We start from the raw sequence: 19495 nt of genomic DNA, 5'->3' as shown, positions 1-19495 counted from the left end.
TTGTACAAAAAACAAACAGTTCCAAGCTGTTTCGAAACAGTTATTCAAATACTTTTTCTTATCAAAAACGTAGCTGCTTTAAAAATACATAAAAATAGAAATGAAAAGTTTGAAATTTTAATGTTTAAAAATTCGGGAAAAGCCTGCATACTATAAGTTATTTCTGGATATAAAATAAATTGAAAATAAATTCTAGTGCCACGAGTATATTAACGAAACTGTAGAGATCTCTAGGAAATTATTGTTGTCAATTTTAGGCCCGCCATGGCCAAGCGCGTAAGGCGCGCGACACGTAATCCGAGGGTCGCGGGTTCGCGCCCGCGTCGCGCTAAACATGCTCGCCCTCCCAACCGTGGGGGCGTTATAATGTTACGGTCAATCCCACTTTTCGTTGGTAAAAGAGTAGCCCAAGAGTTGGCGGTGGGTGGTGATGACTAGCTGGCTTCCCTCTAGTCTTACACTGCTAAATTAGGGACGGCTAGCGCAGAAAGCCTTTGTGTAGCTTTGCGCGAAATTAAAAACAAACCAAAACATTTATCATACTCTTGTAATTATATAATATTTTAGGGGAAAACAACTACTGCTTTGCTGACACGTATCAGATAGGAGATTCTTCCCAAATAACTAGAGCTTCGTTAAGAAAATAAAAAGAGTGGTCCCTCAGTGACACAGCGGCATGTCTACGGATTCACATTTGCTAGAAAGCGGGTTTCGATACCTGTGGTGAGCAGAGCACAGATACCCCATTGTGTTGCTTTGTGCATAATTCTAAAACAAACAAACATAAGCAGAGCACGTATGATTAAATATTTTACTGAATCTTCCTTATGTTTGTAAAATTATGAAACTGGATAGAGTTAGTAAAAATGAAAAACAATCTTTGTTATAAAACAGACCGAAAGAAAACATAGTGTTCGTACTTCCGAACATGAAAATACAATTGCTTCTATTAAGACGTTTATTTCAAAAGCTTTCTTTCTCTCTGTATAGACTTCTGTTGAATTAATTACGTTGAAGTAAGTCTTCATTTTGTAAACTCCTAGTGAAACTGAAATAAGAAATTGTAACAGACTTCAACAGTTAAACTTGAAAGATGAAAGCAATACTTTGTGACCTTCATTTCTTCACAGCACTGACCAACTGTTATTGGATATGCAATACTGTTTAGTGTTATTTATTTTGTAAGATAATACTTCATGATTGTTTAGTTTTTAATAACAGGGGAGTTAAAAGCAATTATTTTAAAGGCGATAATTATGGCAAGTTTTGTTATGTAACTCCGTAAGTGTCGTACATTGTGTTTGCAGGTCATTGATGTCGAGAATATGAAAAATTCTAAAGGCTACAGTGACACGGCCCGGCATGGCCAAGCGTGTTAAGGCGTGCGACTCGTAATCTGAGGGTCGCGGATTCGCATCCCCTTCGCGCCAAACATGCTCGCCCTTTCAGCCGTGGGAGCGTTATAATATTACGGTCAATCCCACTATTCGTTGGTAAAAGAGTAGCCCAAGAGTTGGCGGTGGATGGTGATGACTAGCTGCCTTTCCTCTAGTCTTACACTACTAAATTAGGGACGGCTAGCACAGATAGCCCTTGAGTAGCTTTGTGCGAAATTAAAAACAAACAAACAAACAAACAAAGCTTCACTGACAAACGAGCGGGAGCAGAGAAAAGTTAGAAAACGTGAAGTTAACCATGGTGGGAGTGAATAGCCTTAACGTTGATGTGTTAAAGTGAGATTAACAGTTTCAAAAAGAGAATAATAATAATGTTTCTTGTCAAAGGGTGTTATAAGCTAATCAAATTCACGTGTGTGGATTGCAACAGAAAGAAGACAATCATTAGATTTTAAAGATATAGCAATGATAACCAACGAGGCAACGATAGTGAATTATTCACTTATACTATTATGGTAAAAGTAGAGAAAAATACTTCGGTTTCTCAACTGCATTCTAAAGCAATTTAATTGGTTTAAGTGGATTCTTGACAAGAATAAGAGCAGTTTAAAATGTTTCAGATACAACTGTGATCTCCAAAATGTCAATAAATTTTGTACATATGTTCATTTTATTTTGAACAAGTTATTTTAAAACAAGTGAAGTGCGTGCTGACCATTTATTGTTCGAATTTATCGTGAACAAGTCACAGGCACTTACTATAGAAGAATCTTTAACAGACACACACGTACACATATATTAAAGTTCTCCTAACTGTCAAATGCAATTAATGTCACAGTTGATCAGTAAAGAATATTTCATTGTCAATACTTTTAATATTGACACTATATTTTATTGCTATATCCTTCAGAATAGATGTTATCTATTATGATTTATAAAGAAACATATATATATATAGAAACAAAGTTATTTCAATGTTTTTTGAAAACGAGTTGCCTCCATTATTAAAAGGAAGCTGCATAACCGAAAACATTTTTAAATTTCTATATCACTAAAGCAGTTACAAATTATATGATGCGCCTGTGTATCACCGTAATACCCGCTCTGACCAGGAAAAGTGTTGCTCAATACTACACGTTGTGCACGAATGTCAACAGGCATTGTCTTTTAGTGATAGTTTGAGTGGTATCTAAATGCAAGTAATATCTTTCCCCGGCAGAGCAGGTGAGTTATAAAGGCCACAGTCTCATCTATGATGTAGTAATGATGTTCATTGACAAGAGTAATTTCTAGTTTCTTTGGTGACGTTTCTTGTGAATTAAGAAACGTTAAATCCGAACAGCCTGGAACTGGATCTTGAAGAGTAAGTCACCAAAAGCATCCACTAAAAGCGACAGTCCATCGTATACTACAGCTATTACACATATACTTTGTTTGTGTTTAATAAAGATTATTTTAAACTCTGTAGTCAATGTCATGATTCCATTTTACATAAGCTTAGATGGTAAGAAACGTATTGTTACTTCGTGAACGATATCTTGATTGAATCTCCTATTATCAAGCTCGTTCTTCCCATGTAGCTCGAAAGTTAATTCGGTTTCACCAGGATATACCACCATGCTATCACTTACGAACTTTTTTGCACAGTTATGATTGAAAAATTAGTTCCTGAATATACTTAAAAAGTTGTTTTTTTCTCATAACTAATGCATATTTATTTTGGCTGGAACTAAAACTGTCTTAGTAATAATATCAAGGCTTTTAACACTTACTAATAATTAGTACTGTAAGGCTTTAGTAATTAATAAATATAAGTTATACAACCTTAACAAATGAGCAGGTAGGTGTCTATGACTAAATCAGTCTGACTGTGATACATTGGTCACCCTTCTTTTACGACCTTTTGTCATGGTGTGAATGCATTTTAGCATATGATAAAGAATATTTTTTTGTTTTTAGTATTAGGTCTATTATATTTTGAAATACTACATTTTTAACTAGTCCATTATGGGTTTACATGAATTGCAATAGAATATAATAATGGAATTTCATTTTCAGTCACGATGCCGACAACGCATTTCGCTCAATCAAGAGCTCTTCAGGTCAGCTTAGATAAAATAAATACTGTAGTGTTTAACAGTATAATAGGCTTAGTACAATGTTTGTTTATTTTTGAATTTCGCACAAAACTACTCGAGGAGTATCTGTGTTAGCTGTCCCTAATTTAGCAGTGTAAGACTAGAGGGAAGGCAGCTAGTCATCACCACCCACCGCCAACTCTTGGGCTACTCTTTAACCAACGAATAGTGGGATTGACCGTCATATTATAACGCCCCCACGGCTGAAAGGGCGAGCATGTTTGGCGCGACGGGGATGCGAACCCGCGGCCCTCAGATTACGAGTCGCACGTCTTAACGCGCTCGGCCATGCCGGGCCATAGCTCAGTAGGATAAAAAAGCCAAAACCAGAAAGACAGCCCAAAGACAAAACCCCAAAATTCATAACAAAATTCACTGCCTTTACCATCACAAATAAGAACTACAGGGTTGTAAAATTGACCAAATATGAATATGCCTTTGAGAATCAGATTTTTCGCGTCATTGAATCTATAAGGATTTATCAAACATAAATTTTGAACATAACTTTAAAATATACAAAGATCAAAATGGTAATCGATCGATACTTAATGGAGATAACCAAGTATTCGTTAAAAATATTATTTTCGTGAAATACAAGAAATAGGGTAATAATTCACCATACATACAGGGTGGCCCGTAAGTCCCTACCCATCCATATGTTGTGTCTAAACAACGTTATAATACTAATGATGAGTTGAAGGCAGCTGTTACCGCGGCAGTTGAAACAATAACCCCTGCTATGTTGAGGAAAATGTCTCACAGAACATAGAGTCTCACAGAGTCGCATAATATTATGCAGCGAGAATGAGGGACAGCACACAGATACATAAGATATGGGGATGGGTAAGGGCTTACGAACCACCCTGAATATTGACGCTAGATTATCATAAAATTTTAGAAAATATGTTCACAAAACATTTATTTAGATATACTTTTGATAAAAACAAATAAAACGATATTTCCTTTCCTCTAACGGGCATTCAGCTTGTTTATAATAGCTGCTATTCTATAAGAGGATGATGGTTGTTTTGTTTATGCAAAAAGCTTCGAAAGGAGGCTTTTGTACTCAGTCCACCATGGATGTCGAAATCCGATTTCTCGCAGAATAAGTCCATTGTCCTGCTGGGGATCTTATAAGAAAATAGAAAAACATGATAAATTCACATATCATAATATTAGTATCGTTATATTTTACTTTTCTCTCATTTCAATAACTAGTTCTACACTAGTATTTTAATACTTCTAACAAGTAGTACTGTCGTGAATACACGTTTTTACACTTTTCAAACAACACAAATCTATTGATCACATGATTACTTCTTAAACAGAATTCTACAAGATACAAATATGAAAACGTTATTTGTAATTCACAAAAATCCTGCAAAATATTAAAACAGAAACAGAAGTGCTAGTACCTCTAGGCTTCTCAGCCTAACTAGTTAAAGAATGGTATTGTACTCAAGGTATGTTGTAACTTAGTGATAATATTAATAATAGGGGTATTTCTTTTCTGTTTTTTAAATTGTGGTGTGTAAACGTGATAAAGAAGAAGAAAAGAAAATCAGATTAAAATTAGTGGTTATTTTTAAAATGTTATCAAGCAAAAATTGAAACTAACATTCAACTGTTATTTTTAATTTTTTTGAATGAAGTTTATTAATTGTTGCTACTAGTAATACTAGTGAGATAACGTTTTGAACGGGCCTTTTATATGGTGGTAAGTTTTCTATATTTATTTGACATAAACCAAAAATGAGTAAATATATCTACTACGACTAGAAAGTGGTTAAACCTTTAAAATATGCAAGTTTATTTTTGTGTCTTGGAAATGCGTTTAAGCAAACACTTTATGAAAGTGTACCTAAAATATTTATGGTTACAACGGCATTATCGTCAAACGGCTCCTTCCAACATTTTTAAATTTACAGTACTTAAGATGATATTTATATTTGAGCTAATAAATACTTCAGAATCATGTTGATTATACAGTTGCATGTGGATATACCTATAAAGATTACTTAGATAGCTTTCTTATTTTATTACTTGATGTTGTTTGGCTTTACTATACAGAAATGGTGACATCTAACCCTTACAAAGCTACCATATTTTGGATTGTTGTGAAATACATTTGAGAAGTTGAATTCTATAACAGTAACAGCCTTTATCAAAAATCACAATAATTTGAACATACATTTCTGTGATTACTTATATGCTCAATTACAAGAGTTTTTTTTCTGTGAATAAAAAAACAGGATATATACCTCTAGTACTGCTTATTGCAGTTTTGTATAATGTGGAGCCGTTACGTAGACAAATAAGAATTGTACCTTTTGTACAGTTGGTGTTTGATAAACTTATTTAGTTTTTATTAATATTTACAATCAATATAAATTCTCCCTCTGACATACACATTTTTGAATAGCAAGTACTCTCTGCTGGAAAGATACAAACATTCTAGAAGTTGGAGAAACAAGAGAACTAAATATACAAAAGGTACTAACAGTGATTAATAGTTTCATCATGTAGCCAAGCTGTAGCAGTTCAAAACATTTGTTATTGGATAGAAGGTGGTACATGAACCTACTTTTTTATGTAGTAATATACTGGATCTGGATAAGATACTTCAGTAATAAAACAATTTGCTTTATTTCCTGATAACATATAGTATCTATGCCACTTTATTAATTCTACCCCCCCCCAGCTCTTCCCCAGTTATAAAGGCACCAGATCAATTTTTTCAAGTGTAACATTTCTAATGTGTTTGTTTGACCTACAAATAAAACTTTAATTGTAATACACATATATTAAGTATATTCATTAAAATTATATCTCAGTTTTATTCATATTTGATAAAATTATATCATTTTATGACTCTTCAAGCTTGTTATGTTTCTTTGTTCTTGTATGTTTGTAGTGAAATCATTAGCAGACAGTTAGTTTTCCAAAGTTATATATCAGAATTTTTATTTACAATCCCTGTAATTGGTTATCTAGATTTTAAATAATTATTGATAATTATAAGTTTTATACTAACAAATTATTTTTATTTTTCCTTTGGATGTCTCAGTATTTTGATTGTTTGCCAAATCTTGCCATTTCAGCATATATTTGTTTTGGATATCACTTTAGTTACTTCAAAGTGCTATTAAGGAATAGTAATAATAGAATTTAATATAAAAATTGGTACTTGTTGTTTTGAAGTTGATATATAATGAACATAATATTAAATGTGTAAGTATATGTAGTTGAAAGTAATTTTATAAATGTTTCTAATTAGGCCACAATACTGTTCTTATATCAAATAATATTTACCAGGTTTGTTACACCTTCAGTAATTCCATTCTAATAGCACCTCCTTACAATCTTGCTATTTGTTTTCTTCTGTTCTAAATAAGCTAATAACTATGATGAATTACATTTATAAAATAATTTTTCTACTCTTCATGTGTCATAACTACCAACCTGTGTTGATATGCTTTCAAATAGTCAACTACCCATAATAACAATGTAATGCCTTAAAACTGTTTTCACTAAATTCTATCCATAAAAAGGAATAACTCTTGATCAGTAATTAAAAATGTGAGAACCCTAGTAACTTCAAGAACCATGAAAGACAACTGAAAGGTGTTTGTAGTGTACAAGCAGTAGGAACAATCTGTAAACCTAGTCAACTGTAACAGTGGAAGTAGGAAGAATTATGACATACCTCAAATAGCATACAAAGGAATGCAATTATACATTAAACAAATGAAGCCACAACTGTACTTGCTGTGAACAGTACAGCAATTATACAGGGTGGCCCGTAAGTCCCTACCCATCCTTATATCTTATGTATCCAGTGTATCTGTATGCTGTCCCTCATTCTTGCTGCATAATATTATGCAATGCCATGTTACAATAAGCTCTTCAAGTGTAAATGGGCTTACATCGGCCATATTTCTCTGAAAAAAAGAAACAGATTTATAATACATGCGTAATTGAATATAACATAATAACATATGGATGGGTAGGAACTTACGGGCCACCCTGTAGAGAAGGTGCAAGTCATCAACCTAGAACAAGCATAGTTCTTAAGGAAAAGACATGTCCAATCAGAATAGCAAGGTGAAGAACTGAAGATAAAACATGCCTATTAGTCCACGTCCCATCATTCCGACGAATGGTTTACGAAAGACTTAAGGAGGAAAAACTAAATGGATGAATGTTATATAAAATTTGGAAAATTGGCAGGACCAAAAATGAAACTATGTTGGTACTAGAAGAGTTACATGATACAAACTTGTACCATGAGTTAGCTGCTCCTTAGTTACTATGTAAATGTTTGAAATTTTATTTCATTTTGGATCTGTTTCAGTTTGAAGAATCTCTCAAGTAAGTAACATGGTTTCCCTCTACTTTAGCTGCACTCTGTATCTCTTGCAGAAGATAGCTGTTATTTCACTGTGATGTTTTGAAAGAGACAGTTTTTGGATAATGGCCTCAGCCATCCACATTGCTGCATTTGAATGCATGTTGCTCTAGGTCACATGTGAAAAGGAGGCAATGGATATGGCAAACACAATCTTACTGCTAGGTGAGATGGTGGGCACTAAACAGTGAGGTACGTGAACTGTTAAGGGGTATCTTTGAGCCTCTCTGACTAAGAAATTATATTCTGGAGAAAATTGTAGATTGTGAAGGAACCTGAGATCAGGTAGATCTGATGGATAACTAATCAATAGCAACTTGTTAACCTGGACCCTAGTGGAAGGAATTTATTTTGATCAAAACTGTTTTTTGTTCCATTAACAAGATTCACAAGAATATAAATTAAACATTTTGCATACAAAAGTCAATGACTCAACCTGTTCAACTTCAAATATGGAAGGTCATAAGATAAAGTAGTGTTTAGAAACACTAAAGATTGCTGTATTAGTGAAAAACTAGACTTCCCAAGGAAGAAGTCTTACAATAAGGTAAGACTTCTGAGTCACAGATTGCAAGACAAAATTAGGAAGCATTCCATAACCCTCAACTAAATACACAAGACTGCAGAAAGTTTGAATAATGTCCACTTGAAGTAAGAGAAAGAGAGGCCTGTACAATGCAATACACAACTGAAATCTTTGATATATATCATATATAGCAAATATTTTACAAATCTTGGCCCTCTTTATAGAGAAATGTCACAATTGTTTATAGAACTGGCCTGTCTATGTACCATCCTCCAATGAATGTAGTATCTTAGTGTGTAAATGTATGGAATATTTTGTGTCAAGTAAACAGTAGTAAGTGTACACTACAAGATTTATAACTCTTAAAGTTTTCAAATACATTCAAAAGAATATTTTATGGTAAACTTTGCTGTCATTCTATAAATAGAATGTGTGCAAGTTTTTGTATAAATATAATTTCCTTCCATGTCATAGCATATGATTTAGGGTTATATAAGGATTTCTGTTCTGTCAGTTGAATTTCTCAAAACAAGTTTATTTTATTCTCAGAACGGGTGTAGTGCATAGTTGCCTTTTAAAATCAGTGGTAAAGTAATTTGGTTTAAGTACAAATACTTCAGTAGCAATGCTCTTGAAATTGTTTTGAACAGCCTAACAAAAAATACAACTAAGATCATGATAAGTCATACACACAACTTCAATGGAGACAAACATATGCAATGTTTAAAAATCTACTTGCAAGTTTTTTATAGTAAGCATCTTTAAATATGACTGTAATTGTCAAGTTAATATGTCATACACGACTACTTCAAGTTCAATTAAGACTTTAATTATTTTATGTACAAGGTCACAGTAACTTCTTAGAAATAGAAATTTGCATTACAGGGGTTCTCACTTATTTGGGAGGAGGGAATAGGTTTTAGAAATGGGAGTCAAAACCCATCAACTAATATTCACTATTGCTATAAGATACTATGTTAGTTAGTTAACCATATAACAGCAAGTTATTATAAAATATTAACATAATGTAGTTACCATATTTTTCTGTTAATTGGTAGTATTATTAATTTTAAGCTATGTAAAGTGAATACAGTTGTGCAGTGACCAGGACCTAATTGTTATGCTTGGCTTTAATTGTATGCTTAGTTTTTGATTTGTATTTGTCATAAAAGTTTTATGATAACTTGGAATGTGAAATAAATGGGGAATATAGGATCTAACTTGGATGAGTAAGCCTTCCCAGCCATATATATATCAGGTAAGTGTGGTTAAAAATCAATTAATGTGTTTTTTGAACTGAGAATATTTGTCTGCAAGCATTCTTCTTAATTTTTAAACAAATAAAGTTTGAAGTAAGGACTATAATATGAAATACATTTTCTCATGGTTTTTTAAAACTAGATGACCAGATGCACACTGGTTCTCATATGTAATAATTTCATTCACAGTGTGGTCAGTTTGTATTATGATTTCTTTTCTGAAGATTTATGATAAATTGACATCACATATTGATCTGTCAATTTCATCCTAAAAGACATGTTTACACGTGAGTTGGTTTTAATGACATATTGTATGCTATTATTTTACATTTATAAGCATTTCTTGGAAAGGTATACAGTTGAGAAGGGCTACATTAATGATGGTTCCCAATGTCATGTGACACTGGAACATCAGTGCTAGCCCTGACTACTTCAGCACGACAGAGACTGTGGATTTCTGGGAACTATTAAAATAAACATTATGCATAACAAAACACAGTTCACTCAGAATAGGCAAATTATATTTATGTACTAAGCAGCAAAAATGATGGTTTATAATACTAATTTACAGGTTACTACAGCTAAGTTACTTGATATAGTCTGTTCAGTGTTATGATAAACAGTTGCTGTTTTGCATTTCTTCTCACTAAAGTATTTATATTTATATGAATATATAATATTTATTTATTTAATATATTTACGTATCTCAATATCTGTTTTGAAGAGAAGAAATCTACGATAAGCGTAATGTTCAAAGTTAACCTCAGTGTCATTTATTTATATAAAACTGTTGAGTTATGACATCATACTGATATAGGCTTCGTAAGAGAATGCCACTCGTAAGGTAAGTAATAAAGAATTAATAACCTATATGCAGTGTATTATGTGATTGAAAGGTGATAGTAATGATGATAAGTGATATGTATTGATTATTACTGGTCAGTAGCTCCATACACACTTGAAACAAAAAAGAAACAAAACAATGCTGAGTTAGTTTTCTCAATGAAATTTGGTTTGGATGCTTTGGCTGGGTGAAGAAGTGACATCAGTTAACTAGTTGTTATCTCATATTCTACATATACTCTTATACATCTGTACAAACTGACAAACTGTTGGTTGCATGGTTCTTCAACCACCTGTATATTTGTATCCAGTCTTGTTTTATGCTTTTCATGTATATTTTGTACTTAGAAGACTAGGTTATTATAAAAGTAGGTAAGACCTTTTCCACTATTATTAGTGTAGGTGTTGTTTTACTTTTTATAACTAAACAAGTACGTGCCCAAAAAATACATCATTTGCATCTTCTTTGCAGTGCAGTTGTAGGTGAGAATTTGATAAATTCTGTAAAGACTAAATTTTGGATTGGTTGCAAGTTACATAAGTCAACATTAAAGTGTCTACAAAGTGTAATAAATATGAAAATAGATCAAGATGAGCAAATCATATTACTTTAAAAAAGGCTTAGCAAATTACTTCAGTAATACCAAGTGAAGATGTAATCTTCAGGATTAGTAAAGGTATCACAAATCTACTTATTTATGGAATTCCTAGTGGACAATTTAGCAAATTTCTAGAAAAATTATTGTTGAGTATATAATGAGTCTTAGGGTTCAACATGTGTACATATAATGATATATGTTGTATAGGGATGCTAACAAATAGTATAGAAATGATAAACATATGTATCAGTATTTATATTTTTATTTGCTATTTTAATTTTAGTTTATTTCAATCTGAGTGATGACCGAAAAGAAAGTCATATTAGTAACTGGGGGAACAGGTCTCTGCGGAATGGGTCTGCAGAAGGTGGTTGAAGAAGAGAAAATGCCTGATGAGAAGTGGGTGTTTTTGTCTTCAAAGGATGCAAACCTGTTGTGAGTATAATTATGAGATGATTTTTCATGAGAGTACGTGTTATGTAAACCTGTTAGTCAAAACTTGTAGCCCCAAACAACTTTACTATAAATATAACATTTCTGTTTGGGTTTTGAAATGTAATTTTTTTTCACATAAAAAGTTTATATTTTTACAGGAATTTGAAGAATATCCATCATTGGTGTTGATAATTTTTTCTTGTGAATAGTTTAGCCAGACGTGCTGTTTAAAACAATAAGAAAAACATGTGAAACCCGGTCTTTCATTTGACTTGCCACTTGTTATTGAGTTATACCAGTTTTGGGGAATCCCCCCTATATCTTGTATCCATAGACAAGGGTAAGTCAAAACAGTAAGACAAGCTTCATATTGTGGTGAACTATACATTATATGTATTGATTAGATATGTAATCTTAAGACAGCTGGTATGGATATTAACACTTTAATTAAAATAAAGTACAGAACAACCTTTTGCCCTTCTCAGGCCATCTTCAGGTTAACCTTGAGAATACATTTTTATTTCAAGTGGGTTTCTCATCATCACAAATTGTCCATATTTGCCGATTAGAGGTAAAATAACCCCAAACTGGTATAATTCATGGAAAGTATTAAATCAAATATGATATTATGCTTCACATTTATTTTTGGTATTTTTATTTGTTGGTTTAGATGAGAGAGAATAAAATGTAACTTTTTGTACAATAAAATAACATTTCACTGAGTGTTTCAGATATTTTGTACTGTAGCACAGTTGTTGCCAGTAATTTTAGTTTTGTTTACCCAGTGTCAAGTACTGTTTGTGATAGATTACTCTTTTCAGATAATTCACCAGCACCAACAGATGTCAACTTGTATTTTTCTATAAGTTTTGATGCAAAAAAAGAAATTTTTATGAAAATAAAACTTACATAATTGTTTGACACAAAAAATACATAATTTAGGTTTTTAGCAATCAAAACAGTATTTGACTGAGTTTTTAGAGCATAGATTATTTTTTGAACCTCAAAGGCAAAGAGATTTGTAATATTTTCTTACATACCTGCTTAAACTTTTTGTATGATTCAGACATGTTTCAAGCAGTTATTGCATTAACAAATTTTAGTTAGTTTTGCAGATTAGTTTAGAAGAATTTTGTAATTCACTTCTAAAAGTATCATTACATTCATTTGTGGTAACATTTTAGTTAGTTAGTAAAAGTTTGTATTCTATGTTTTTTGTATTTCAAACTATATAATATATTAAACTCATATTTCACTTTGCATGTTACTCACCAGATGTTTTTATACAATGGTTTTTCAATACCTTAAGATATTTATTTTTGAATAAATTATTGTTAGTTTCATATTTTTTTTTTGTTACTGTAATTTATTTTACTTTATATAGAATACAATTTAGACTTAGCATACGTGCAATACAGTGTATGTTTGAAAGTGGGTACTGCATCACTGACCAACTACAGTTGCTGGCTTCAGGCATTTTTTAATAAACAAGAATTTAATGAGGAAATCTGCTTCTCACTTATTTCATTTTTACAAACAAAACTTATATCCTGATATTATATTTAAAACTGAAGAGTTTTAGCAGAGTTTGTTAATCAGTTAATCATTGGGCTTATTAACTGATTATTCTTACATAAGACTTGGATAGTTGAAATAATAAATAGTAATAATCAGAAATGTTATTTTTGATTAGTTGACTATTTTCATGAGCTGTGACACTAATTGATTTAGCTGAACAATCTTGAATTTATTGAAATTAATAATGAAAAATCATAATCAAAACAGTTTCTTTGAATAGTTGAAATAATGGAAAATAGTAATAACATTATCAATTAATTAATTAGTTTAGATAACTAATCAATATAATCTATGCTCATAAGTAATGGATTATATTAATTGACTGAATTATTTGTCTAAATCTAATATTATCAGCTAACTAGTATTTTTAAACCACACCATATATATATATATATACTGCACAATAAACTTTTACTCATATAAAATAACTTCTGTTAAAATGAAGGTGTAAGCGAATGTTTTAAATGCTATGTACGTTATTAATTATTATTTTGAATATTTATGGATTTTTCTGGTTATAAAGAAACACTAATATATCTTAGATATAAATAGCTTTTCACAAACAAGTTGTGTAACAAATCTTTTACTCTGCACTTAGAACAGTGCAATGTTAACATCAGAAAACTGTGTTTATTACAACTTGCATGAGTTGAACAATAATATACTTGCAGTTTGAAAATATCAAGCTTGGGTTTATACAAGTTACACAACTGAGCTTCAAGATTCCATAATATTACTTTGATAGAAGAAATTAAAAGAAAGTACCAGAAAAAAAAACCAACAAACTTTGTAAATCATCTTGAAATCTGATAAACAAATTTGAAACTTCTCTCACCTGTACTTTCCTCAAAGTTTTCCCAGTAAATAATGCTTAGTTCACAGGTTTGTTTTTTATAATGCTCAGTTCATGCCTACTTAATAATATCTGTGTATCAACAGCCTGTGTTTTTTTTGCTACCTGACAAGATTTATAAAAAAAATACATAACACTTATATTAATTTCTCAAGAATTTAACACTCACTGAGTAACCTCATATATAGTATCTTGTTTAAGACCTTCATTAAACAAAATACAGAACTCTGTTAAGCTCATCCCTCTTATCACTTCTTCATTCTCTAAACCAGGGGTCACCAAACGTTTTTTCATAGGGGGCCAGATTACTTGGGGAATAAGAAGCATGGGCCACATGATCATTATGTTCAATACTCATAAGATAGAATGAAAGCTCTCTGTAAAAGACTTAACACTAAGTTTAGGATGCCACATTAGCAATGTGGGAGTAGCATGCAATACACATATATAATAAGAAACAAACAGAAATACAACCAACATTTTTATTTATCAAAAGGTTATCAAAGAAGGTGACATTAGCAAAAACAGTTGTCACATCGCACATAGTGAGTACATATCTGAATTTCACTAAGCCGCAAAAAAGTAAGTGAGATTTATGAAATTGGCATTTGGCTTTCAAAATATCTTCAATGTTTGGTTTTGGACTGCTGCATCCAATCATTAGAATTGCTTTCAAATGTTCATCAGTCAACCTTGATTGATGTACCAACTTCACATATTTCATTTTTGAAAATGCTTGTTCACAGACATAAGTTGTTCCAAACACTGATGCCATACCAGATGCGAACTGCTTCAGCTTTGGAAAATCATCTTCAGGTATGCAGCTGTAAAATTCAATAAGTTGCCCCTCTCTGTGTTTTGCTTTCAACAAGTCATTTCCTTGCAAATCGATGACCTCCAGCTGAAGTTCCACTGGCACGTTATCAATGACACAATCAAAAGGATTCTGAAAAAGGAGAATGTCACTTTCAATTTTGTCGAGATCTGAAAATCTCTCTAAAAAATGCTTATTTAAATCACCAATAATCTTTTTCTGAAACTCCAGTTTGATATCTTCTTTTATTCCAGCATGAAACTCATTGAAACACTGAAAATAAGAGAGATTTCCTCCTTCCAAATGTGCTTCAAACAATAACAGCTTTCTCCAAAATCCTTTAATGATTCTATAGAGATCACAGACAAGGTTATTCTTCCCCTGAATTTTCAAGTTCAATTCATTCGTGTGGGATGTGATGTCAACCGAAAGTGACAACTTTGACAACCAGGTTGGATCCAACAGAAGTGAATCGGCTCTATATTTCTTGATAAGAAATATATCTATTTCTCTTCTCAGCTTATAAAAACGAGACAAGACTTTACTGCAGCTGAGCCACCTCACCGCTGTGTGATAAGGCAAGTCACAGAAATCCGAATCAATTTCTTCAAGAAACACCTTGAATTGGCAATGATTAAGTGCATGACCCCGAATGAAGTTCACTGCAGAAATGACTGGTTTCAGTACACAAGAAATATGTAAGTCTTTTCCACAGAGTGTTTGCTGATGTATGATGCAGTGTATGAACAGAGCGCTTGGGAATTGAAGATCTTCCAACTGTTTCCAGATCAGCTCCACCAGACCCTTCTTTACTCCAGCCATGTTTTTTCCTCCATCAACTGTTACACCTCTAAGCTGATTCCACTGAAGGTTATAGTCTTGTAAAGTTTTATGCACTTCCATGAAAATGTCTTCTCCAGTTGTTCTTCCGTGCATGCTGCAAACTGATGCCAACTCTTCTGTGATCTGAAAGTCCAAATTAACTCCATGAATGAACATAAGAAGTTGTGACTACTTGAGAGATCAGTAGACTCATCCAGTGCCAGAGAATACCATAGGAAGTTTTTAGCTTTTTGGTGTATCTGTAATGCGATGTTCTCTCCAAGTTCTTCTGCTCTCCATACAACTGAAGTTGCTGAAAGGCTGATACTTTCAAAGAAATTGGCTTTTTCAGGACACAGCTTATTTGCTGCTTCCATCATACACTCTTTGATGAAGTTGCCGTCAGTAAAAGGTTTTCCTCGCTCTGCCATCCTATGCGCTATTTTGTAACTTGTACGAGTGACAGATTCATTTTCAGCAAACTTTCTCGTGAAAAGATTCTTTTGAGATTCAAAAACAGATTTCATGGATTCAAATTTCTCAGAACTGAACTTTCCTGAAAATTTCAAATATGTTGATAGATGTTTTGTTTCATAGTGACGTCAAAGATTGTACTCTTTCAAAACGGCAACACTTTAAGTGCATATCACACAAGTAACTTTCTGGTTTTTTGTTTCCACAAAGAAGTACTTTTCTGCCCATTCTTCATTGAAAGCACGACACTCAAGAGTCCACTTTTCTTCTTTCAAAAGCAGCCATAACGATGGGTGAGAAAAAACAGGATCTGAAAATGCAAAAACATAGAACACTGTGAGAAAAGTATTGTACTGATCTAAGAATGCTAAAACAAAATATATTGAAATGTACATTTGCCACGACACTTGCCTAGAACAAGTTATGAAAAGCGCATAACCCGACTACTAAGAGAAATGAGCTTGCTGAAGATGTAACCCTAGACCGCTGAATTCACAAGACGAGTCAATAGGACGAGGGTTAAGTCTGTACTTGTTTTCGAAATCCTAATGCTTTCACAGATACGTGCCTCGATATGAATAAACAGCAGCAAGGACAAAAGAAGAATTTTCCTGTTGGTTAAAAATGTGCATGGCAGCCTTGTTTCTTTTTATTATAATGTCTTGTGTTTGCCAGCTTAAAGCGACCATCGGTGTGATTTATGTTGTTATGACAGTTGGACATTTGATGAAATGTCACTTTTTATTTCCACACAGCTAGCTGCTGGCAGGCCGGACAAAATGACCTCGAGGGTCATATCCAGCCCGTGGACCATAGTTTGGTGAACCCTGCTCTAGAATAATAAAAAAAACTAAGTGTTACAAGTATCTTTCCAACTAAACATTTCAGTGCACTCAGATGGCATGACTTGATGGTTAGGATGATTGACTTGCAATCTGAGGGCCACGTGTTCAAGTCCCTATTGCCGAACATCTTTGTCCTGTGTGGGTGCCATCTGGGCTGATCACCAAGGTGTAAAAGTTCTTGGCTTCCAGAAGTTACTAGATGACCCCAAACTAGTTAGGATTATGGTCATTACACACACAATGTTTAGCAGTATGTATAAGTAAGAAAACACATTATAATGTATTTTGCAATATTTAAATATATATCAGTAAACTTTTCAATAAATCATAGACATTTATTTCATATTCAGAGACAGGGAAGAAACTCTTGCCATTTTTGCAAAACATAAACCAACTCATGTGATTCATCTTGCAGCCATGGTTGGAGGATTATTTTGTAACATCAGACACAATTTAGATTTTTTGGTGAGTAATTCATCATATTATATTTTATGTAGCAGTTTGTTATCAACATTTCATGTATACTATTTATCTTTTTTGGACAGTTTGAAATTCATGGTTTAAGATTTTTTAGTAACATCATTGTATTTTTAGCTATCTTATGAAAACACCAAATAATATTATTGTAATTTAACCTTTAAATGGAAGCCATCATCAACTGATGCTGATACTGATATCAATCCTGCTGTTTAAGGGTTAAAATTAAAATGTGCAAAACAATTTGCAATGTTAATTACATAAAGCTAGAAATTATTTTTTGTTAATCTGTATTTAACAAAGAATCTCCTGTCAAATATTGGTGTGTATACTGTACTGAATGGTGCTGATATTTCAGAAACTGAGAAAAGTTCTTTATTAAAAGCACAATATTAATAATACAGTTTTATTTATGTAGAGAAATAACATTCTGATGAATGATAATGTCCTACATACAAGCTATGAAAGTGGAGTAAAGAAGGTTGTGTCTTGTCTCTCAACTTGCATCTTTCCAGACAAAACAACTTATCCAATCGATGAGACAATGGTAGGCTGTGTCACCATGATGTTAAGTTTTATTTTGAGTACTTAGAAATATGTAGTGTTCTTTGTCATATAATTATGTAGTAAATTAAAAAGATGTGTTTGAGTAGACTTTTGTTTGAAACTTAAAAAACTTGTATTCGTGTGTGTGTGTGTTTCACGAGCCAAACATCTCTTCTTTTTTTTTGTGCAGAATGTTGGTCTATGACATTTTAAAGATCTCAGTTGCCCAATAAATATTTAAACATAATTGTATTGGATTTTCACAACAAGTAACAGGTGTTTACATGAGCTATCAGGACTTGCATCCAATAGTTAGTTAAGTTCAGAATATTTCAACTAAACTGGGTACCAGTTTGAAACTTTAGTGAGATTGGTTCTCATCTTTCAGTTTTTTTAACTTTCATTTTAGTGGTACAAATTTGTAGTGTGTTTTTTTTTCAGAAACAAATTTTACCTATAACAATATCAAGATTCATTCATGAATTATAATTTATTCTTAGTAATTATCTTCATCTAAATGAAATGTATTTTTCTCTACAAACTATTTTAGCTGTGAGCTTAAAAGTGACTTAAGTGACATCAGGTTATGGCTGAGCAGGTAGAAGTAGTTTCTGAAAATTATTTTATTGCCAATCCTCTTAGTGTCAACCTTAATCAGTGTAGTCCCAACTGTTTAAAAATGTATATGTAAAAATGACTGGTTTGGCTTGAGAAAATTTTTATGCAGAGGAGCGAACAATGTTTCAACCTTCTTTGGTTATCGTCAGGTTCACAAAGAAAGAAAGAGGTAACTGACTGATAGCTGACTGCGTTTGAATGGGGTTGTGTAATTGAGTGTAAGAATGTAGAGGGTGTGCTTAGATGTTTGATTATATTTATTAATATAGGTATAAAGGTATTCCTTTGTATTGGTTTATTTTGGGCTTAAGTTGTTCTATAAGTAAGGCTTCTTTAATTTTGCATTTGTTTATGTCTGTTTATTTAATATTTGGGTGCTTTTTATGGTTATCTTATGTTTATTTGATTTGCAGTGTTCGAAAATGTGTGAAGGTGATTTTTGTGTTCTTTAAACCTGGTTTCCATTTTTCTACTTGTTTCTCCAATATAGAAGTCATGGCAGTTATCACATTGTATTTTATAAATAATGTTGGTGTGGTGTTTGTCAATGTAGTTTTTACATAGTATAGACCTCAGTTTTGTGCCTGGTTTTTGAATAAATTTGGTATTAATTGGAATGTCATATTTTGTTACTAGTTTTTGCCAAATGTTGGTTATTTTTCTGCTGATGTCGGGAATATATGGTATGCAGCAGTATATGGTTTCGTGATTTTTGATATGGTGATATATTTACTTTTGTTAGTTGATTTTGCTTTCTGTCTAGGTGTGTGCGCATAATGTTTTCTATGGTTTGTGGAGGAAACTTATTGATGTTGATGAAGTATTGTTTTATTTTGTCTAATTCGTTGTTAATTTTATCTGGT

General features: G+C 32.5%; 1 protein-coding gene across 6 annotated transcripts in view; it reads left to right on the top strand.

Annotated features, from left to right (window-relative positions):
* The first annotated feature begins 4770 nt into the window (after positions 1-4770).
* Positions 4771-19495, top strand: part of Gmer (GDP-L-fucose synthase-like protein) — a 36337-nt gene continuing 21612 nt past the window's right edge. For 5 of the 6 annotated variants that reach the window (XM_076480039.1, XM_076480037.1, XM_076480036.1 and 2 more), the window contains exons 1-4: positions 4967-5252; positions 11454-11605; positions 17342-17456; positions 17887-18015. In XM_076480039.1, the coding sequence (XP_076336154.1) occupies positions 11472-11605; positions 17342-17456; positions 17887-18015 (378 nt within the window). In that variant the 5' untranslated portion in view covers positions 4967-5252; positions 11454-11471. Of the gene's footprint in view, positions 5253-11453; positions 11606-17341; positions 17457-17886; positions 18016-19495 lie in introns of all 6 variants that reach the window. The other variant, XM_076480035.1, reaches the window with a different exon arrangement.

This window comes from Tachypleus tridentatus, chromosome 13, assembly GCF_004210375.1.
Source record: "Tachypleus tridentatus isolate NWPU-2018 chromosome 13, ASM421037v1, whole genome shotgun sequence".
NCBI classification, from domain to species: domain Eukaryota; kingdom Metazoa; phylum Arthropoda; class Merostomata; order Xiphosura; family Limulidae; genus Tachypleus; species Tachypleus tridentatus.
Note: the sequence above shows the minus strand (reverse complement) of the source record. Positions and strands in the feature narration are given on the sequence as shown.